At 37.7% G+C, this 24,912-nt stretch overlaps 1 protein-coding gene across 3 annotated transcripts in view; it reads right to left on the reverse strand.

Moving 5' to 3' along the window:
• Positions 1-24,912, reverse strand: part of Gpbp1 (GC-rich promoter binding protein 1) — a 65,962-nt gene that overhangs the window by 30,631 nt on the left and 10,419 nt on the right. For all 3 annotated transcript variants that reach the window (XM_050152771.1, XM_050152769.1, XM_050152770.1), the window contains exon 3: positions 10,166-10,285. In XM_050152771.1, the coding sequence (XP_050008728.1) occupies positions 10,166-10,228 (63 nt within the window). In that variant the 5' untranslated portion in view covers positions 10,229-10,285. The remainder of the gene's footprint in view (positions 1-10,165; positions 10,286-24,912) is intronic.

The following is a 24,912-nucleotide window of genomic DNA, read 5'->3' on the forward strand; positions in this document are numbered from 1 at the left end:
ATCCTTCTGATTATAGGTGTAAACCACCAGACTCAGCTACATTCAACATTTTAGTTTGCTTGTTTCTGTTGAGACAATCTGTAGCTCTGGCTGTCCAGGAACTCTGTAGCTCTGGCTGTCCAGAAACTCGACCAGGCTGGTTTCAAAGAGGTTTACCTGCCTCTGTGTCTGCCTCTGCCTTTGAAATGTTGAGATCAAACTTGAGGTCTACCGTGCTGATCCTTACATTCACTGCCTTGTCACTGTCAAATAATTCCTAATTGGGAGTAAGGTGGAAAGGAGGGATGTATCTCAGGGAAAGGAGAAGCTTATCTATTTGTGATTGTAAACAAAACAAAAGGTACTGATCTATATATTAAGGACAACCACTTTAAAAAATAATATATTCACCATCACCAGTTACATTTAGTTATGTGCTTATAAGTCACAGCTACTGTGAGGGACAATCTACCATGGGACCAACAAGTGCACATTCCCTGAAAAGCACATGCAAAGCACAAAGTTTTAATCATTTTATAACCAAGCCCTTTCTGACTTGTGTTTATGCTGTAACTTTCTTAAAGAATAAAAAACAGAGCTTCACAAAGAATGGAACAAAAACCTATTGGACACCTATCCTATTACCATTAACAACCCCTCACCCAAAGAAAGTCCTCAAAACCGAAGTGAGAGATGTCCATTAAATAAGATAGCTGCATATGGGAATCATGGAATCAATCTTTAATTTTTGTGTTTGTTTCTTTTGGTTTGGTTTGGTTTATTTGGTTTGGTTTTTTGAGACAGGGTTTTTCTGTGTTACTTTGGAGCCTGTCCTGGAACTAAATCAAGGCTGGCCTGGAACTCACAGAGAGATACACCTGCTTCTGCCTCCTGAGTGCTGAGATTGAATGTATGCTCTACCACCACTAGGCTTTCCATGGAATCAATCCTCCTCCCTCCAACTTCCCTTTCCTTCCCAAAGGTTCTTTTCAATCTTAGTACTAGGCCTATAATGTGCGAAACAACACAGAATATTTGGTTACTTTAAGTATCCCTGCATTGGTAATATATGACTCTAAGCCTATCTTGTCTGTCCAGAAGAAGAAAGAGTATATCACCTATTACATCTCCACAATCCAACACTTTTCTGAATTGGGTGAATTCTGACCTCCTGCTGCTGCTCCTAGGAATATTGACAGTAGCCTTAATTATATGCCGTACAAGACAAATTAAATGAATTTTATTTCAACATTTATCAATCAATCAGCATTTGACAAAAGTGGAACATCATTCTAAAATTCAAGTCCAGCCAAGAGTATGTAAGGGCTTAAGAGTAGTGACTGAGAAAGATGTGCCCACCCCGTGCACCCCTATACAAAAAAATTTATGCGCCAGAACTGCAATGCCACTACTGCTTTTTGCATGGACCATTTCTCACAGGAGTCGTTTGGAGAATGAACATTAACTAGGAGTAGCAACCTCTTCTGAAACAAAGAATGATGGGGTTTTTTGTTTTGATTTAGGGGTTTTGTTAGTTTTGGTTTTCCAGCACAGGATTTCTCTGTGTAGCCCTGGCTGTCCTGGAACTCGTTTTGTAGAGCAGGCTGGCCTCAAACTCAGAGTTCTAACTGCCTCTGTACCCAAGTGCTAGAACTAAACGTGTGCACACCATTGCCTGGCAAGAACAGGTTTATTAAAAATGTAGCCGATTCCCTATCTCGAAGCATGATGAACCAGTGCCTCTAACACTCGTTTTTACTGTTTGCTAAGTCATCAGTCAATCAGTCATATACTTGTCTTGAAGGGTCTTCATGTCTTCTAACATCCCAAAGAAGAAGGCATGTTTATCTACTTGCAAGAAAGATAGAAAAACCTTTCTAAGCCTCCTGAAAAGTTACCAGTACAATATCTAAGAAACATAAGACTGAAAAGAAAGACAAAGTTGGTATTCAAGAATGATTATACATATTAAAAAATTCAAGATGAACTGAAGCATAGGTTAGTGTAATAGAACACCTGCTTATTCACTTCTGATAGGCCCAGGATTCAATACCAGTCACAATAAATGAGAAAAGTAATACACAAAAGAAAGTATGGATTAATACATACTCAGAAGACTAACATGAGAAATATTATTACTAAAGCCATAATTTAAAAACAAACTATTTAAAATTGTACTAAGTACTATAGTTTGTCTAGGGAAATACATACAAGAATGAAGATAACACACAAGTGCAGGGAGCCAGTACATGCAGCCGCCATTACAAGATGGCGCCTGGCTCCTGCAGGGCTGGAGTAAACTATTCCATATAAGGTCTTAGCCAGAATCACTAACTCAAGCATGCTCACTGCAAGGAGCCAGCTTTTGCGGCGCCATTACAAGATGGCGCCGGGCCCCTGCAGGCTTGGGATAAACAACTCCATATAAGGTCAGTGAGAAGCCATATATCCCCAACTGGAGACAGACACCAGAACTTTATCCAGTAAGTCACAATCTCATGGTGATACACAGATTAATAGAGGTGGGCTAATTTAAGATACAAGTTAGCCAGAAATACGCTTAAGCCACTGACCAAACAGTATTGCAAATAATATTGTTTCTGTGTGATTATTTCGAAGCTGAGCAGCCAGGAATGAACTAACAGCCTTCCTATTACACCTTTTGTATAATATTTTTCAGAACATAAAAACAAGACTGTGTCTCAATTACTCAAGAGTACTTTCCTAGCATGCATATGATTTCAGACTCCAGAACCACCCCATCAAAAGGTCAAATCCTTTATTTTGTTTTGTTTTTGAGACAGAGCTTCTCGGTGTAGTCTTGGCTGTCCTGGAACTCACAGATCCACCTGTATCAGCTTCCTGAGTGCTGGGATTAAAGGCATCACCACATTGATTTAAAAAAGGGGGGAGATAAATCTTAAAATGAAGTATTTACAAGAACTTATGCAACTCTAATACTTCAGGAAAAATTATTTCTTTTCCCAACCTGTTTCCCTATTTATAAAAGGAATTCTACAGAATACCTAAACACTGAAAAATGCAATCTTTTCAGCAGCCCAAGACATAGCATATTGTAGGGCACAAAAAAGTCTTAAATACAAGAAAAAGGTCAAAATAACTAACTATATTCTAGCTGACCACAATAGACTAAAATTAGAAATCAATAAAACTAATTTAAAAAACACAAATTCGGGCTGGAGAGATGGCTCAGAGGTTAAGAGAACTGACTGATGTTTCTCAGGTCCTGAGTTCAATTCCCAGCAACCACATGATGGCTCACACCCATCTATAATGAGATCTGGTGCCCAGAACACTATATATACATAATAAATAAATTAAAAAAAAACACAAATTCTTGGAGACTAAACACTACTACTAAGGACCAATGGCTCATTAAAGAAATGTGGGAGGAAATTCTTTTTAATTCCTAGAACTAGGAACTGGGGTATAACTCAGGTGGTAGAGTACTTGCCTATCAACATATTTGATCCCTAAGCATGGCCAAAATGGGTACAGAAAAGCATGCTTATAGTCCCAAGACACAGGAGATGGAGGAAGAAGGTCAGAGAAAATAAAGGTCATCTCCTCAGCTACAAAGAGTTTGAGGTCATCCTGCCTTCAAAAACAAACAAATAGTTTTTTTCCTTCTATTTTCTCTGAAAACTAGAATACCTCAATAAAAGAGTTTATTTAAACACACGGGGGGTCTACATAATACATATGTCCCACAAATATAGTTCAATGAACTCTATCAAACAGTGTGACTGAATTTTGGGATCAGCTTATCCTACAAAAGGTGCAATTAGGATGTATTTTTAATGCAAGCTTATACTGTTTTAAAATAGTCTTACTATAACCACTGCTTTTTAATTGTTGCCATGAAAAAATAAATAACCAGGCTGACACAGTGTAACAGACCATACTGGAAGATTAAAACCAGCCTCAGATACAAACCAAGCTGGGCTAACAGGAAATTTGAAGCCAGTCTAAGAGATACAGAGAGATCTTGTATTTAATTAACACAAAAAATATTTCAAAGTGATAATACTCAATAGCCACAGAAGAATACTAAAATACAAATATGTGGTAGTCACCTCTAGTAGAATTTCATTATAGAATTTTTATTATTTTGTTTTAATTTTCTACAACCAACATGCCTTTCTGCCGCCCCTTCTTGCATACTAGGGAAAAGGTCAATCACCAAATTACACCTCTAGTTAGCTTATCCACCCTTTTAACACTGCACTCTTAGCAGCGTTTTTTTTCCCCCCAAGACAATGTTTCCCTGTTTAACCCTGACTGATGTAGAACTCATTCTATAGACCAGACTGGCATTGAACTCAGAGATCTGCCTGCCTGCCTCCGAAGTGCTGGGATTAAAAGCGCACACCACCAGCAGCTGAGATATTTTTCTAACACAATGAAAGCTACAGTAGCCTGTTCACAGAGATTATGATGTGGGATTCCCCTCTGTATGCTGTGAATACCATTGGTTAATAAAAAAACTGTCTTGGGCATGCACAGGAAATAGAGGTAGGCAGGGAAAACTAAACTGAATGCTGAGAGAAATAAAGAAAGAGAGAAGCCATGTAGCCCAGCCGAAGCCAGCCACCGGGAACTTTACCCAGTAAACCACAGCCAGATGGCGATACACAGATTACTAGAAATGGGTTAAATTAATATGTAAGAGCTAACCAATAAAAAGATGGCGCTAATAGGCCAATCAGTGATTTAATTAATGGTTTCTGTGTGGTTATTATAGGTCTGAGCTGCCAGGCAGCTGGGAACATACTAGGGCCTCCATATTTGTCTCTTCTACATTAAAGAATTACTTGTCTCTTCTACATTAAAAAACTGAGACAGGCCGGGCGATGGTGGCGCACGCCTTTAATCCCAGCACTCGGGAGGCAGAGGCAGGCGGATCTCTGTGAGTTCGAGACCAGCCTGGTCTACAAGAGCTAGTTCCAGGACAGGCTCCAAAACCATAGAGAAAGAAACCCTGTCTCGAAATCCTCCCCCCCCCCCAAAAAAAAAAAAAACCTGAGACAGGACTGGCCTTTTACCAATTATGCTGGGCTAACTCACTGTATCCTAGGGATCCAGGCACATGTCTCACTAGCCCCAGAACTGAGATTAAAGCACAGACCAACCTTTTCCTTTTTTTTTTAATGTGAGTTCAGGAATGAAACTCGTATCCTCATATTTCCATGGCAAGTCTTACCTAGAGCCATCTTATCTGTCCAGCCCAAAATGCTTCGGGTTTTTGTTGTTAAGGTTTGAGAAAGTCTCATTAATCCCCAAACTGAACTGGAGCACAACTTGGGGTATGTAGACCACACTGGCCTCAAACTCATAGATTCACATCTGCCTCTACTTCTTAAGTGCTGAAATTAAAAGCATGTACCACTACACCTTATCCAAAATGCTACTTTGACTGCAAACCACATCCAGCTCAGTCAAATGGGTGAAGATGCTTGCTTGTCAATATTGAAAATCTGAGTGAGTCCTTGGAATCTACATGGTAAGAGAAAACAAATCCAGGCTGAAAAGATGGCTACTCTTCTAGAGGTCCTGAGTTCAATTCCCAGCAACCACATGGTGGCTCACAATGAGATCTGGTGCCCTCTTCCAGCCTGCAGGCATACATGCAGGCAAAACACTACAGACACTACATACATAATAAATAAATCTTTTAGAGAAAGAAAACAAATCCACAAATTGTCCTCTGACCTCCAGGTGCACAATGCTGAGAAAAGAAACACACACACACAAACGGGGGGGGGGGGGGGGGGACAGCGCTTGATAGTTAAGAGTACCTGCATCTCTTCCAGAAGAGCCACATTTAATAGCTCACAATCATCAGTAACTCCAGTTCTAGGGGATAGACACCCCTCTACTGGCCTCTGGATATCATGCATGCACAAGGTACAGGAACTTAAATGAAATCTAAATACTCATAAACAAAAAATTGTTTTAAAATTTTTATTGGATTAATTAAGAAAAAATTTAAAGCAAAGGGTTAAAACAAGAAGAGAAGCTGGGCAGGTTCCAGGACAGGCTCCAAAGCTACTTGGAGAAACCCCCATCTTGAAAACCCAAAAGAAAAAGAGAGAGAGAACAAAATAACTACAGAAGTCCTGTACTAATACACAAAGGCAAATTAAAATTTATTTAGATCTACACATATGCAAAAACACTATGTAAACTGCCCTAAGGTACAGGCGGAGTAAAATGCATGTAGTTTATATTTTGACCACATGATGGGGCTAAAATTCTACAGGCCTCAGAAAGGTATATAACTGCAGTTATAACATTATCACCCTGAATTCATCTATCTGTACATCATTCCAAACAAAAACTGACTATCGTTATACTGAACACAAGGCTTTATACTAAACAAATGTTTGTTCCATTTATTTAAGACAAGATTCAAAGCAGAGACTTGCATGATACAAAGTCTCAGTAGAGAACAAGCAGTTAATTACAAACAGAAGACTGGTGATTTTTAGGATGAAAAACTAAGCTGCAAGGTTATATTTTTTAAAAAAAGGTACGAAAAGAGAAAGAAATCATTAGAGCCAGGAGTAGTGGCACAGGTAGAGGCAGGCAGATCTCTGTGAGTTCAAGGTCCAAAGTCAGCTTGGTTTACACAATGAGTTCCAAAACAGATAGGGCTACATAAAGACCCTGTCTCCAAAAAAAATAATTATTATTATAATAAATTACTATATTGTATTGTATGTATGTATGTATATATCTCACATCCCAAAAAGCACGAGCTTGAAGTTGTCTCTTTAGGGCACTGGTTCTCAAAAAATATTTACATTACAATTCTTAACAGTAGCACAATTACAGTTATGAGGTAGTAATGGAAAAAAAATCATGGTTGGGGGTCACCACAACACAAGGAACTGTATTAGGAAGGTTGGGAACCACTGCATTACCGTAAGACAACAAAAACAAAACAAAAACTCAAATCTTAAGAATTCAGATTAATAACCACTCAGATTGATGACCACTCAAGAAGTAACATGTTTGGAGCTGGGCTTAGGTGTCAAGAGCCTGTAAGATCAGCTACTAGAGAACTGAAACAGGAGGATCACACAAATTCAAGGGAATCTAGCCTGGGCAACTTGGTGAGGTTCTGTCCCAAAATGAAGAGCATGGTGCAATACCACACACCTGATGTCCCAGAACTTGTAGTTGGAAGAAGGTTCAAAAGTTCAAAGGTCATACTACACCACAGAGATTTGAAGGTCACTCTGGGCTATAAAAGACCCTTTCTATCTTTAAACAAAAAAAAAAAAAAAAAAAAAAAAAAAAGCCAAAAAAACAGCTTAGTGTTTGCTAGGCCTAATGTCTGGGGTGGAGAGCAGCCTATACTTAACTCCAACAGAATCAAAATCTATCAACATGACGGACTATATACTATATACATACGATACTCCCCATTCTAGAAGAGCGCTAAGAGTTTACTGTACTATAACGGTCCTTAGTCCTTATCCTGGGCTATTAATGTTTAAATAATGATAAGTTTACAAACTTTTGTTATGGTAATTTCACTTTCCAAATAGCTTTTGCTTATGTTAGTCTTTTAGGAATAAAACAAGTCGTATATTACTAAACACAAAATGGCAAAAGGAAAGAGAAGGGTAAGCAAGAAACCCATATGCATATAGACTGCAAAGTTGGCCTTGGGGGATATGGGAGGCTGCCTATAAACGGAATAGGTTAGCACAACTAGGGATTTAAAAAGCTGGCACAAATTGTAATAACTATGCATAATAGAGAAATAAGCAGGAAAAGAGTAAAAAAAGCAATCTAAGTTGGATATGATAGAACACACCCATAAGCCCAGGACTTGGGAAGAAAGGTTAAAAAGAAAAAAAAAAACACGAGAACTTGACTTAAGAAATGTGGATGCTAGAGAGACTGACAGTTAAGAGTACTGCCTGCTCTTCTAGAGGACCTGGGTTTAATTTCCAGCACCCACAGTTCACACCTCTAACTCCAGTTACAGGGTTTCTGATACCCTCATACCAGATATACATGCAGGCAAAACACCAATGAACATAAAATAAATTTGTGTGTTTGTGTGTGTGAGAGAGACAGAGACAGAGACAGAGACAGAGAGAGAGAGAGAGAGAGAGAGAGAGAGAGAGAGAGCGCTTTCCAAGGAGAAAGAGGACGTTCCAAGGAGCTGAACAGAGGAAGTTGGTGTAACTGGTGGTGGCCCAGACCATCCCAGCACTCAGGAGGCAGAGGCAGCAGGATGGATTTCTCTTGAGTTTGAGGCCAACTCAGTCTACTGAGCTATCTCTAGAGAAGCCAAAACTACACAAAGAAACCTGTCTCAAAAGGGAAAAAAAGGAAAAATATGAAATTTTCAAAAATTAACAATTTCAAGGTTTTGTTATTAGTCTCATAGTCTACAAAATGTAATTTTTAATCATTTTCTCTCATTCCAAAATTAATTGTATGCCAAGAACATAGAATAAAGTCTAGATTTATTCTATGTCTGCTTTCACATTAATTACTTCGTAAAAATAAGCAAGCAGTTAACCTTCCCAAAAACCTGTGCAAGATATGATCACTAAGATTCATCTTCAAATTAAATTCTATTGCCTAGGGAAATAGCTCGATGCATTTTAAGGGAAGAAATTTCTAAAATAAAATTATTCTCATGAGAGCTACTTTTAATAAACTTTTATAAAAACTACCTGTACACATAAAAGTACTAGATGGCGACCTAATCATGATAAACGTTCAGATTAACAGGCAAGCAAATAACCAAGACTCACATTTTATTAAATAAGTGAATGTTAACTGAGTTATGTAAATTATATTCCTAAAATGTTAGTTCCAACTCAAAATCTTGCTTAGTTAAAAAGTTTTCCAAGTGACTGGAAAAACAGACAGAAAAGTAAAGCCATTAATCAGAAGGATACAAGCGTTCTTATTATGAATCAAGTTGAGTCAATGCCTCTCTCTTCGTTTGCTATGTGCCTTTAGGACAAATTTTAGAGACTGCTTGTTTGTTTTTCTGAAGGTTTTTAACCAATCTCTCCACTAACTGTGCAATGACAATCTGCAGCACTTGAGCCACCACCCCCTCTGTACAAGCATTCTGTCCAACTGCAACTGAAGAGGTTATATTCCAAGCAACAGTCCGGAAACCAGGGTTCTTTCTCTTTGCACAACCTCCATTCACAACTGAACATCTATTTCAGGTTTTCCAGACCAAGAATATTGAGGTCCTAATTTCACTTGATCCAGCTACCTAATAAAGATATATATAATAGTAAGAAGCAGTGCTCAAAGAACTCTTCAAAACACAGCATGAGAAAGTTTCTGATTAAAGGACCCTCAAACAATGGAGATTTTTAGTGGGATGTAGGGTGCACAACACAGTAGGGTGATAGCTACTCTCAACAAACAGCAATAAGCTAAACCAATAAGGCAGCTAGCACAGAGAGAACCAGGAAAACAACTAAGAGACTTCTTTCTGGAGGTCAGAATAAACCTCAAAGACTGGCCTCAAAAACCACCAGTTATCTAATTAAATTGAGTCAGAACAAGAAGCAATTTATGCCACAGGGCATTGTTGAAAACAGCACAGCAACTAACCAGCAATTAATGGAGCCTAGCAGAGAGTTGTGATATCAAATGAGGCAAACAGTTTTATAGAGTAACCAATGCCCATGTCCTTTACTCTGGAATACAATCATTTCACTTTCCCTTTGTCAAAAACAAGAGGTCAGTAATTGAAATTCATGGAACAAGAGTAGGAATAAATCTAAAACACAACATTCATGAAATTATGATCAAATTAAATATTTGGCAAAGTACTCTGCAAACTTTAAATACCTCATGTATGCTAAGGTATCATTACTAATTAGCAGTAAAGTAATAAAAATTATTGTAAAAAGCAAAGATAAGTTCCAAGTATTTGACTGATCTGAATCAACACTACAAAAATCCCCTTGAACAAAGACAACAAAAACTGTCTTCACTTTTTTCCTTATACTATGGCTTAAACCCAGGACCTTGGCAGGTTAGAGAAGCATACTACCAGGGAGCCATACCCAACCACAGTCCAAGTCTTCACATTTTTGGTTAAATATGTGTACAACATGAAAAATCAAGGCAGAAAGAAAGGCAGAGAGATGCAGGGGGAAAGTACCTTTGTTGATGATGGCGGAGTAGGAAAATTAAGCCAGGCTGGAGCAAAGTCATGCTGCGCCATTTAGGTCCAGTCTCTCCAACTCAGTGAAACAAGGCTTCAACACCTCATGGCAAGTCCCTGTCATAAAAATGGGAAAAATTAGACTTGCAGTTTCGGGCCAAAATTATAACCTTATATTGAATCTCCTTTAAATTAAAATTGGCTGGGCGGGTATGGTGGTACATGCCTCTCAGCTTGATGGACATACCAAGTTCCAGAACAGCTGTGGCTACACAGAAAGATTGTCTCAAAAGAGAGGAGAGGGAAAAAAAAAAAAAAAACCCTCAATTACAGTGATCAAACTGTAAGATTCCATTTGCAATTATTAAATAATTATAGGAGACTAATGTTTTGAACTAAGTTCCTGAAGTAGACCCCAATAGACCAAACTAAAATAAAAATGAAGTTTCCCATACTAAAATTCCATATGAACAATCTCAAAGTTACTTATTGTCCATATTTAAAAAAAAATCAAGGAAGAGAGGCAATAGCTAACTTTTCTAAACAGACCAGTTTTAGAACACCTTATTAATGTTGTTGCTCCACTTTCATCCTTGCCCCAAAAGTAACCTGAAGTAACTTTGTATTAACCAATTGGTTATCTATTACTGTTTCCCTATCTCGTCTTCTTCAGCTCTTTATATCTACAAAGTCCATTTACATTCAGTTCATTAGAACATGGTCTCTATTTTACAGGAAAAGGTTTCCCAATTTCTAGGAGAGCAAATAAGGCTCAGTAAGATCTTTAAATTTATAAATTTCTCTTTTCACATAATAAAATTGTTATTAAAAAGACCAGTTTGCAGTGTGGAATAGATGGCTATAAGAAGAATTTATTGAGCAACTGAGGAAATTAATGGTAATTACAAAACTACGTATGATTCAAACCATACACTTAAAAAAAAATCAGGGCAAATTTCTTAAAGTATACCTCAATGAAACTTATTTTTAATAACGATCAGAATTATTTCTAACCTAAGCTGTGAATTAAGTGGTATTATCTATAAGGCAGGGGGAGGGTACTACATGTACATCTGTGCACCACACATGTACCTGCTGCTCAGGAAGGACAAATGGATACGTTGGGACTGGAACTGTGAAGATGGTTGTAGGCTAGCTACTGCTGGGAATAGAACTTGGGACCTCTGGAAGTGCAGCAAGTGCTCTTAGTTACTAAGACATCTCTCCAGCTTCATGATATATTCTTATCCACACCCCAAAAAGAATTCTAAATATAATTAACTGCCAATTTTTAGAAAACTCAAAACAAGAATGAGAATAGCTGGGCAGTGGTGGTGCACAGCTTTGATTCCAGCACTCAGAAGGCAGGAAGATCTCTGGGTTTAAATCCAGCCTAGTCTACAGAGCAAGTTCCAGAACAGCCAGGGGTAGAGAGAAACCCTGTCTCAAAAATGGATGGATAGATGGATAATAGATCAGACAGACAGACAATGGATGCATGTAGGAAGGAACACAAGAACTACAGGTGACCCGGGCATTGTATGAGTCATGAAACTTAAAAACAAAAAACAAAAAAAAAAAAAACCCTGATTAAACCCTCTAGTTTCGCTTTCTTTTGGTCACTTGCTTTTTATGGCTAAATCAGTTTTTTAGCAACTTGAAGGTAGCTTAAAAAATATTAATGCCAGGCTGGAGAGATGGCTCAGAGGTTAAGAGCACTGACTGCTCTTCCAGAGGTCCTGAGTTCAATTCCCAGCAACCACATGGTGGCTTACAACCATCTGTAATGAGATCTGGTGCCCTCTTCTGGTCTGCGGCATATATCTAGGGAAAATGCTGTATACATAATTAATAAATAAATCTTTTAAAAAAATATTAATGCCACCAACCTTCCACTCTGGCCTACAAAAGTGCCTGATGACTGCTGACATTTTTTTACAGTGGGAAGAACAATCTCTACTTTCTGTACTTGCTCCTGAAGATAGCCACTACTTTATCACCAATCACCTTTCTCTACATCGCAAATCACTCAGAGTTCCTTCATCCCAGAGAGTCAAATTTGATACTTATATCGGTCATGTTAGGCTACCTTGTAAATAAACACCCCTGTACAAAAATTATTTAATACACAGCAAAAAAGGAGGCTTAGTTCGGTAAAAAGTAATGCGGTTTCAACAAATGATTCTATTAATTATTATTAAAAATGCTTGTTTTGTGTTTTATTTGATTTTTTGTAGCACAGGCAGGCCTCCCACATCTGATTCTCTTGCCTCAGCTTTCCTAATGTTGAGATTATAAACATTCACCATAACAAACAATGCAAATACAATATACAGACACTGTACAAACTACTCAACAAGCCAAGTCTTACCTAAATAAATAGGAATAGCTCAGAAGGCCTGATGACTTCAGCTCTATAGGACCCATATGGTGGAAGACAGGGTCCACTCCAAGATAACCTCTAACCTACATACATACACACATACACACAAATAATTTTTAATGCTAAAATTTCAAAGTCTTTAAAGAAAACAAGGAGATAAAGCTTCCTGGCCCTACCTTTAGCAATATCCTTAAAATATGACAACAAAACCAGGATTTACAATAGGAAGAAAAAGGTTATAAATGAAAACATCTATGTAAAGAACATTATTCAAGGGTATGGACTCATAAAGAACCCTCACCCCCTCACCTGAATGAATAATCAGAGCCCTGAGTATGTTGCCAATCAAAAATAGTGCATATCATGTCTGATAATGTCTAGTATCCAGAATATGTAAGAAACTCTTAAAATTCAATAAAAAGCTGCCAAGAGGGGCATATGTCTTTAATCCCAGTTCTTGAGGCAGAGGCAGGAAGGAATCTGAGTCTAGCCTCCACATAGGTAATTCCAGGATAGTAGAGGGTACAGAGACCTTGCCTCAAAAAAGCAAGGAAGATTGTGGGGGAGGGAGAAGACACTCTTTTAAAGAGAAGCAAATACAAGTAGATATTTCCCCTAAGATCTATAAATACTCAATACACACATAAAATACCCTCAGTTGCTGAGTGGTGGTGCACACCTTTAATCCTAGCATTCACGGAGGCAGAACGAATCTCTGTGCATTCGAGGCCAGCCTAGTCTACAGAGTGAATTCCAGGATGGTCAGAGATACACAGAGAAACCACTGTCTCGAAAACAAAACAAATAAAAATACCCTCAGCAGCACTTTCTGGTGGTCATTAGAGAAATATAAGTCAAAGCCACCATGATCAGATACTAATTCACACCCACTAGGATAGCTATATAATCTTTTTTAATAGGAAAAAAAAGTGGTATTGAAGATAGGAAGAAATTAGAACCCTTGCTTGTTACTGTTATGAAGATAAAATTGTACAACAACTAAAACCTACAATTTGGCAATCTTTCAAAAAGTTAAAAAATATAATTACCCTATTGTCCATAATATCTGTATTCAGTATGCTCAAAGAATTGAAAATCATACTTAAAAATGTGTATACCAATGTTTGCATCAGCACTTATCCAACATCAAAACAGAATCATCCCAAATGTCCAATAAAAAGACAAAAGAAGCAAAATACGGCATACAACATTTTTGGCTGAACTTTTCAAAATGTTTTATGTCTCTCATTTTATGTGTATGTGTTTCTCCTACACGTATGTTATATCTTTGTGAGGGTGTCAGATGCTCTGAAACTGGAGTTACACACAGTTGTGAGCTGTCTTATGGGTGCTGAGAATTGAATCCAGGTCCTCTGGAAGAGCAATCAGAACTCTTAACCACTGAGTCATCTCTTCAGCCGCCCAATTTTTTCTTTTAGAAAGATAAACACATTGCATAATTTCATGTAAGTGTATCATGAATGTGCAACTAAATGTCAAAAAAGACAATACAATGGAAATGTTAAGTATGATTTTTTACCTCAATGAAGTGACATAAATACTGCATTTTATAAGCACTCAACAAATCATATATCTAGATACACATATATACATATGTATGAGAATAGCTTACCTATGCAATTCTTAAGTACCTCCAACCTAAAAATTATTAATTATAGAGCCTCACAAAGAGTACCTTAATAAACAGATCAAATAATTGACCTCCTCACATTCACCATGGTACACATGTGGTATAAGCAAGATAAATGAATAAAATGTAATTTAAAATTTCAAAGTTATCAGTCAAAAAAAGTGTTTTTATGAACTGATCAAGCTGTTAAAACATGTTTATTTTTTAACATATGTGCATGTATGCTCAGGGGCACAGGGGTGTAGGTATATTTACACGAATGTAGAGACTAGAAGTCTTTCTCAACCACTCTCAAATGTATTTACTGAGCAAGGGTTTGAACCTGGATCTCACGAATTCAGCTAGTCTCCAAAACCAGATTGCTTCTGGGAATTCTGTCTCTACCAACAGAGTTATAGTTGAATCTCCACAGCCACTCATAGATTTGGTCTTTTGAGGATGTCATGTGTATGCTGGAATTCCCATTGGTACGTCCTCATTGCTTAATCTCTATATCTGACTGCTTCAGTTCAGCCACTTTGTCTTTAAGCTCAGATATTGTAGTATCTTCTCCTTGACTCATTCATTTCTATTCTATCCCACAAACTTTTTTGACTTAACAATGGCTTTTCCCCCCCAATATTCCTATCTCTTTCAAAACAAATCTGTCTTTCCCATCTTGCACTGTCCCCCTCTCTAGTCTTCTGTTGTTTTCTTGTGTTCCCAATCAGGATGTTTTACCTCTTTCATCTCTTTAAACATAATTTAAAAAAAAAATCATTCTTTTTAATTATCTGCCTGGAATTTCATCTAACTCACTCTTGCTAGATGTCATTACTGTATGATTAGTAATTTGGTAAGAGGGATAGGGTTGCCTTGGACGTTTTTAGTGTTTCATATGCTACTGTTTTTCATATGATATTGTTTTTCCATGGTTGGGATTTTGTCAGCTATATTCCTTTGTTTGCTTGTTTTTTTGTTTGTTTGTTTGTTTGTTTTTAGAGACAGGGCTTCTCTGTGTAGCTTTGGAGTCCGTCCTGGAACTCACTCTGTAGACCAGGCTAGCCTGGAACTCAGATCCACCCACCTGCCTCTGCCTCCTTTTGACCTCAACAGCTGTTAAGAGTTTACTAAGATTGGTTTTGGAAGTAAGTAGAATGGATAAAGATAAGGATAAGTATTGAACTGATCTCAAAAAAAAAAAAAAAAAAAAAAAAAAAAAAAAAAAAAAAAAAAAAAAAAAAAANAAAAAAAAAAAAAAACAAGGCAAGTAACTGGGATCCTATTAAGAGTTTTAAAGCTATGGGTGGTTATAATTAAGAGATTTTTAAGAGTAGGGTGATTCAAGCCTTAAATCCCAGCACTCAGGAGGCAGAGGCAGGTGGATCTGAGTTGCAGGCCAGCCATGGCTATACATCTTCAAAATAAAAAAATGAAGGAAGAGAGGGAAGGAGGAAAGAAGTGAAGGAAGGGAGGAAGAAGAATCTTTAAAAAAGGAAAAATGGGAGGAGGAGAGAAGGAGAGATAGACAGACCTATCCTTCTCAGTTTACCTCTTAAGCTGGGAATACAGCTCAAGATGAGCTAACATTTAACCTTAGCATAGTACTTATACTATGCATACATGCCATGAGATGCACGCGCGCTCTCTCTCTCTCTCTCTCTCTCTCACACACACACACACACACACAGCCAAAATCTTATAAAGAACTGATATGAAGCTAAAGAGATATCTTGATGGTTAAGAGCACTTAGTACTCTTACAGAGGACCTAGCACCTACACTGGGCAGCTGACAACTGTCTGCATTCACAGCTGGAAGATATCCAAACCCTCTTCTGGCTTCCAGGAACATTCAAAAATGCACACACATACACATAAATAAATGATTTTTTTTTAATTAATTCAGTACCAAAAAATAGCATTACTCCTGCTTTGGTGCTGAGGCAAGGTCTCATTTACCACAGGCTGGCCTCAAACTAAGTGAGATGACCTTGAGGAATTCCCTCTTCATCCCAAGTACTGCAATTACATTCAGGTACTGACCACCAAGGCCAGATTATTTGGTGCTGGAGATCATCTCAGGATCAAATGTACACTAGGCAAACAAACTACCAACTGAGCTCCGTCCCCTGGTCCTATTTAATGCACACAAATTTAAAGTTGAAGCATCGTGAGCTTCTGACCTTCCAAGTATATACATACATAAACACACGTGCATACATGTGTGCTTTCATAACAAAGAAAAGGAGGCTAGGAACTTGAAGGGAGAAGGGTGTGTGTGTGTGTGTGTGTGTGTGTGTGTGTGTGCATGGGAGGGTTTAGAGAGAGGAAAGAAGAGAACAATGACTTAATCATATTATAATCTCAAAAAAAATTAAGTACACAAATTTATACTTATCGAGTTTTCTCACAAAAATGAAGCAGACTAAATCTTCCACAAATCGGTATACCGGGAATTTTTGTGTTTTAAGGGTTGGTAAATGTAAATTTTAAACTAGAATTGTACTGCAAACAGTGTGGACTAATTGCAACAAAATTTAATTCAAATCAACTAATTTACTGAATGACCAACATAAACAGTTTGTGCTAAGCAGTAGAAGATAAGGCACAAGAGAGCAGTCAGCCCTGACTTCAACAAAAAGCTAATAAATAATTGTAAAACTAGGCTGTAGCCACAGATCCTTACAAAAAACTTTTTTTAAAAAGATCTATTTATTTTATATATACATAAATACCAGAAGAGAATACCATTATATATCTCTTTATAGATGGTTGTGAGCCACCATGTGGTTACTGGGAATTGAACTCTTAACCCTTGAGCCAGCCCCTTTCAATAAACTTTTAACTATAATTTTTTTTTCTCAGAAGTATTTACTATTTTAAAAAAGTGCCAGTCGGGTACAGTGGCCACATGTTCTGTAATTTCAGTACTCAGGATGCTAAGGCAAGAGTACTGTTACAAGTTCATGGCCCACTTGGGATACAGAGCAAGAAAGAAAAAGTCAAAAAGCAGTCAGGAATGGTGTCACCCCATCTGTAATCTAAGCACTTGGGAAGTAGAAGCAAAGAATTACAAATTCAAGGTCAATCACTGCTATATTGAGAATTACTACAGGCCAACCTTAGATAACTATGTAAGATCCTGTACCTGTATCAAAAACAAAAAGAAAATAAACCAAATTGTCAACATTGTACAGGATCAGATAAAAGGAAGGACAAAAGGGGCAGAATTAAAATTATAACAAGTAGTTGGGTGGTGGTGGACACACATTTAATCCCAAAACTCAGGAGGCAGAGGCAGGCAGATCTGAGTTCGAGGTCAGCATAGTCCATAGAGCAAGTTTTCAAAAAGCCAATAATAATAAATAGTCTATCCCAAAACCAGTCAATAAATGACAGAATCTGGAAAATAGGACTCCGTGTCTTTATACACTGCTAAAGGTAAGAGAGTGATGCACATGTATAATCTTAGCACTGACCAGGGAGGAGGATCACAAGCTTAAAGCTGGCAAGAGCCTATCTCAAGCACACACACTCTCAATTTCTCCCCCCAACACACACCTTTAAAAAAGAAAAAGAACACCAATCTCTCTCAAACTTTCCCAAAGAATTTACTAAAATATGCAAACAATCTATTGCCTACTCTCAAGTAACTTCTCCTTGAGTTCTCTTTCAGTTCACAGATGTACAAAATTTCTGAATTACACTACAACATAGCCATAGTTTTAATACTGGTTTAAAAAAAAACTTAAGTGTTTACCCAAATGTAACTGTAGAGCCTCTTAGGTACTTTGTTTATCCTTAATTTGTGTTTTTTTTACACATAACACTACTAGGCTATGTAAATCCTACAGATGATTTAGTTCTATGTAACATGAACAAAATTAAAGGTCTTTATGGCAATAGTATAACCAAAAACAACGTTCTTGGAAAACTTGAAATTACCTTATCATGTAGAATTTCACTTTTAGAACAGGGTTTAAACTATTCCTCCCTGTCTGAAAAGCACACATATGATGAGAGGGGCAGGAGACAAGTTTGCAACAGCAAATGTATGGAAATTAGGACTTTGGTTCTCTCCTTCACACTCTATACATGTTCTAGGGATCAAACTCAAGCTGCCAAATTTGAACTATTTCTGCACTGAACCATCTCACCAGCCCTAAGTAAATGTTTTAAAAGTAATTTTTCTAACTATTTACAACAAAGTAACAGGTCCCACAACAGTACATTCAACTTTCTAGAATCACAAAATCTTCCGACTCAGAGGTCTAGATATATATCAAACCATAATACAGGTCTTAATAATCTTTATGGGGAAAGTCAGTAATATAGTCAAAATTTGTTCCCTGTCAACTCAGGCCTCTTAGGCTTCAAATAGACTACTGTCTGTCTTTTTAGCAAATTGGTATTTGGAAGGTTCTACCTTCATAGAACTAAGATCAAAACATTTGCAGTCCCCACACACTTTGAAGAGGATGAGACATCTAGTTTACACAGGAAAAGTCTTTGAAGCATCTTACCATTCAAGTAGTTTCAAACTAATTTAGGTTCCAAAATCTTTCAGCACTCGCCTCCTAATATGGTTAAAGCCTCACCTTAGCAGTTTTCCAGAGCTGCCTAGTAAGTAAAGCCCTGGAAGGGTTCTATAATACTCTTTCTTACACAGAACCAAAGATCACACTAAGAAACTTCAAACTAGCAAATTATTATAATTTCAGTCACTGTCAAGCGTGGTGGCACAGGCCTTTAATCCCAGCAGTCGGGAAGCAGAGCAAGGAAATCTCAAGAGTTCAAGGCCAGCCTGGTCTATAGTTCCAGAACAGCCAGGCCACAGAAACACCATGTTGGGGGGGGGGGGGGGCACATGTGAGCCTGATGCCACAAATCTGCATTACCTTCTTCCATTCCCTCCTCTTAAATAATACAATACATAATAGACATTATTTGGTGTAAATAGTCATAGCTGGGTCAGCCAGACGACAAAACAGGTTAAAAAAATGCTTGCTGTTCAAACTCAAGTTCATTTTCCAGAAGCCACAAAAACGTGGGAGAGAGCATTCTTGTCCTCTTACCTCTATACACACATATCATGCACACACAAAAAAAAAAGTCAGCCCCCCTGAGTCTCAAAAATTCTGAGTCAGAAATTGTGCTTATCATCTATTTCAAAGACTTAGAAATAGTGGATTCTGGCGTTTTAAATTTGAAACAAATGGCAAAATACCTGAATTTGATCCTTGTGGTTCAATTTAAAATTAGAGAAAAAAATCTTAAAAGCATGATAGTAATTAAGTGTTTATCAGGTAAACAGATTTAGAAGTTCATGCAACAAATGATGTAAATCTAAGCAAATAAAACAGCTTTTAAATGATGTGATAACAAATGGATTTGGCTATAATCTTGTAAAAACAAATTTAACTAATCACCAAATTATAATAAAAAAAAATACTAACTACATATACCAAATTTAAACCTCAAAAAAGAATACCTATAATGTGAATAATTCTTTCAATAATAATACTGTAGAAACAATAAAAATGAGAAGATATAAAGATGGGGATAGGAAATTAAGAGGTCATTTCAGGCTTTGAAGAACTAGGAAGGGTATTATGGACTAAAAGAAATGAAAAAGTATAAAAAGAGTTGTTCAAACAAAGAACAGTCAGAGAAAGTCTGTCACAGCTAAGTTAAAACTGAACTAGCCAGAAGATAGAGGTTCCCAAGATAGCTGCAACCAAACTTAAGCCCTCTACAAAAGTTTACGCTTCTCACCCCTAAGCCATCTCTACAGTCCCAATTATTAGTACTTTTAAAGGCTCATTTTGTTCTGTGAATAAGCTATACAGTACAAATGGTAAAGAAAGGGGGCTAACGCAGTCATTCAAATGAAAACAAGATGTATCCTGGACAAGTGTAGAAGCAATAGGATAGAAAAGGACATATGAGATAAGAGGTGGAACAAATAGAATGTGTCCATGGGGGAATGGAAACCAAAGATGATTTCCAAGTGTTTCATTTTGATAAGGTAGATCAGGAAGCTATTTACTAAAATAAAAATGAAACGGGGGGGGGGGGAGTGGGGGAAAATAACAGATAGGGGCAGACCACTTGCCTTGCATGCATAAGACTAAATTCAATCACTTCACTCAAAAGGCTAAGGCTGAAGCTCAGTGGTAGCTTGCTTGCCTAGCATGTTTGAGACCACTGACCCCAGGTTAAACCTCAAGTACTAAAGCGGGTGGGGGACAGGACAACCACTGACTCGAAGTTCCCTTGTAAATATGGAGTAAGAGTATTAACATGTAGAGAATTCAAGAAAAATGTTTACATAATATGAAAATCTGGACTGAACATTTAAGATTACCTAGACAGGACCAGGGATGATGATCCAAACCTATAAGCCCAAAACTCAGAGACAGACTGCCACAAGTTCAAGGGCAATCTGAACAACAACACATCATGTTTGCAGGCCAACCAGATGCTGTCTCAAAAAAGCTAACTTTTTTTTATAAATATACCATTTAAAGCTATGATTTCATACCATAGTTTACCCAAGTAATCATACCTAAGTATTATCCAAAGTATAATACATTGTCTTAACAATTGTAAATGTTCCATGTATATATGAAATATGTAAAACATTACACATAGTGCTCATTTCAGTCCCTTCATTTTATATTTACTTACATTCTCCAATTCACCCTATCCCTTTTGGCTGATCCCATAGTCCTCAATTTCCCATTCTGGGTTGGCTTAGTTTCTGTTTGGGGTTTTTTCTGAGGGGTTATTGTTAAGACAAGGTTTAGTTATTGTAGTCCTGGTTGGCCTGAACTTGCTATGTAGAGTAGGCTGACCTTCAACTCTGCTTCCAAAATGCCTGAATTTCAGGCCTGAGCCTCCACACACAGCATCCCAAATTCTTGGTGGACCTCAACAACCCCAAATGGTATCACCTAACTGAATGAGGGAGTGGTGTAAAAGTCTGGCATCAGTAAAAAAAGATTAAAAGGATTCTCAATGCTTAACAACCAAAAATAATTCATAATCAAAAATTTAATAAACTGATGTTCAGACAATACTGATCCATACTGCATCAAGCACATTCACAATAGCACGTTCACAATAGCTCATCACACAAGCTACACACAAATGAACAATAAATGCTGCCTCAAACACCTCAGATTCAAAACTTTACTGTTATCAAAAGCAGTGCATTTACTATATATACAAGGCTTCAGCTTTTAAAAATAATGGTTTACTCGTGCTCTCTCTCCTTCTGCTCCTGATTTGGACCTTGAGATTTCAGTCCGGTGCTCCAATGTGGGTCTCTGTCTCCTTTCATCGCCTGATGAAGGTTAATATTCAGGCTGATGCCTATGTTTTTCTTTGGGTTCTCCTTCTTATTTAGCTTCTCTAAGAACCCGAATTATAGGCTCAATGTCCTTTATTTATGGCTAGAAACCAAATATGAGTGAGTACATCCCAGGACCTCAGGACCACGAGGGGGGCACCCACACACTGAGACAAAGGGGATGTTCTATCGGGAACTCACCAAGGCCAGCTGGCCTGGGTCTGAAAAAGCCTGGGTTAAAACTGGTCTCACTGAACATAGTGGACAATGAGGACTACTGAGAACTCAAGAACAATGGCAATGGGTTTTTGATCCTACTGCACGTATTGGCTTTGTGGGAGCCTAGGCAGTTTGGATGCTCACCTTACTAGACCTGGATGGAGGAGGGTGGTCCTTGGACTTCCCACAGGGCAGAGAACCCTGATTGCTCTTTGGGCTGACGAGGGAGAGGGACTTGATTGGGGGAGGGGGAGGGAAAGGGGAGGCAGCGGTGGGGAAGAGACAGAAATCTTTAATAAATTATAAATAAATAAATAAATAAATAATGGTTTGACCACAGAATACAAGACTTAGTGTTTTCCTCTCACCATTCCTCAGTATGTACCACATCAACAGATTGTATTGTGTTAGACTGCTGGGTTTTCCAGAACTGCTCTTTGAGGGTCAGAGATAGCTCAGTAAAGTTAAAAGGTGTCAAACCAGACTTCATTACCCGGGACACATGACAGAAGGTAGAGCAATTCAGGTAAACTGTCCTGACCTACACAGGCATGCTATGGCACTCACACCCACTCACATAATAAATGGATAAATGGACTGGTGGGTGAGTGAGTAAACAGATCAATTTAAATATATAGAGAGAGAAAGTAAAGTTTGAGCTGCTGATTTTAGTTTTTTGGATTTTGTTTTAAATTGGGAGGTTTACTTAATGCTTTTTGGCTGGGTTTTATTTTTAAGGTTTCACATACAACACACTATAGACTACAATTCACTATACAACTGAATGTTCCTCCTGCCTCCTCCTCCCAAGTGCAGTACTACAATATTGCACCACCATGCCAAGGTGCTGACGAAATTAAGCTGTTAAGTAAACTTTGACTTACAAGTGTAAGAAATTTTTTCAACTATTTCTGAAATGGACTTAAAAATTATTTTTGCCATTTTGCAACATACTTAGAATAGACATTCTTAGCAATAACAAAAAATGTAAGACACTTTATACCCTACAATTTCAAATATTCAAAGATTCCATTTTTTAAATAAATAAATAAGTATAGCTAGACATGGTGAGGCATGTCTGTAATCTCAGCACTGCTGAGCTGAAGACAGATCAGGATGCTCCATGACTACATGGTGAATTAAGAAGTCAGGTTTGGTAACATGACACCTCTCTCAAAAAATTATCAAAAAAGAGTATATTATTGTATATACATCAACAAAACTACCTTCAAAGTGGGTCCATGAAGAAACCTAAGTACATAAACAGGGTCTCGTGTCATCTACATTGTCCTCAAACTCGCTCTTTAGCCTAAGAGAATATCCAACTCCTCATCCTCCTACCTTGCCTCAAGTGCTGAGATTACAGGTAAATAACACACCTGGCATAAAAGATCAATTTTTTAGTGGAATCATTTACATTCTTTTTATTTTTATTTAAAACTTATGTGAGTATGAGATTATGGAAGTGTATACACACAAAGTACATGTGTTTGTGTAGGTGTGAGCTTGTCTGATGTCCAGCTTCTTATGTGTGTGCTGGAACAAGAATTGAAGTCTTCTCAATTGCACAGCAAGCACCCTTAACCAGTGAGCCAATTCTCCAGCCCCAATTTTTTAATTTTTTTTTGTTTGTTTGTTTGTTTTTTAGTGTAAAAGCATTAAACTGAGGGGCTGAAGAGATGACTTAGCAGTTAAGAGCACTAACTGCTCTTCCAGAAGTCTGGGTACAATTCCCAGCACTCACATAATGGCTCACACTATAGTGGGATCTGATGCTCTCTTCTGGCATAAAGTCACACATGCAGATAGAGTACTCATTAATAAAATATTTTACTTAAAAAAGAGTTAGATATAAAGTTTTCTTGGTAATATTTTGCCCTTAAATTAGTTTTAGATTTTAGCCGGGCAGTGGGGCACATGCTTTTAAACCCAGCACCCGGAGGCAGAGGCAGGAGGATCTCTAAGAATTCAATACAGAGCAAATTCCAAGACAGTCAAGGGTACACAGAGAAACCCTATCTTGAAAAACAAAATAGACAGATAAAAATCAATTTTAGTTTTTATCCTCTACAAGAACCATTAACCAAAGCCTGATGTTGATTTTTATCTTGAATTAGTGGTACAGGGAAACTGATATCCACTTTTAATCATTTCTTTTAAAAAATGTCACTATGAGCCGGGCGATGGTGGCGCACACCTTTAATCCCAGCACTCCGGGAGGCAGAGGCAGGCGGATCTCTGTGAGTTCAGAGACCAGCCTGGTCTACAGAGCTAGTTCCAGGACAGGCTCCAAAACCACAGAGAAACCCTGTCTTGAAAAACAAAAAAAAAAAAAAAAAAAAAAATGTATAAATTTACTCTGGAAGGATGTAATTCAATGGTAAATACTTACTTGCTTAGCATGCACAAGGCCATGTCTTCAATATGATGTACAATATGTAAGAAACTAATTGTTTAAAAAAAAATTGCTTCAACAATTAGAAACTGGTAAGGTGGCCCAGACCACTTATCTATAATCCCAGTACTACACAGATAAAATATAAAGATGTCAAGGTTCTGGCCAATGAGACACTAGAGAGTGGAAAAAAAAATGGGAGGGCTAAAGATGTCTCAGAAGTTAAAAGCACCCAGCTGTTCTAGAGGACCCAGGTTCAAATTTCAGGACTTCATGGCAGATCACAACTGTCTGTGTGCAACTCCAGTTAGCTCCAAGGGATCTGATACTCGTCTTCTGGCCTCCACCAACATCAACATGCCCATGCTCACACATACATAGACGTGCAGGCAAAAAACTCATACACATAAAATAACAACAATAAAAAACTTTTAAAATATTTGTTAAAAGGAAAAACGTGCAAACTAATCAAAAACATTAGTTTTTAAAAGACAAGATAAACTGACTAGAGACACATGCCTTCAATCTCAGCACTGGCAAAGCAGAACCAAGAAGCAAAAAAGGATCACCTCCAAGTTCAAGATCAGCCTGTCCTACGTAGTGAGTTACAGGCCAGTCAGGGATGCATGGCAACACATATATGCGTAGACACACAAAGAAATGAGTAAAGGGTGCTTTATATTCTAGACTAGTCATACTATGACATTAAATGTTTAAATGTGTTACTTTATTATAAATTCCTTTCATTTACCTTCATTACAT

This window comes from Alexandromys fortis, unplaced genomic scaffold (assembly GCF_014885135.2).
Source record: "Alexandromys fortis isolate MF-2015 unplaced genomic scaffold, M_Fortis_MF-2015_v1.1 scaffold_73, whole genome shotgun sequence".
Lineage (NCBI taxonomy): Eukaryota > Metazoa > Chordata > Mammalia > Rodentia > Cricetidae > Alexandromys > Alexandromys fortis.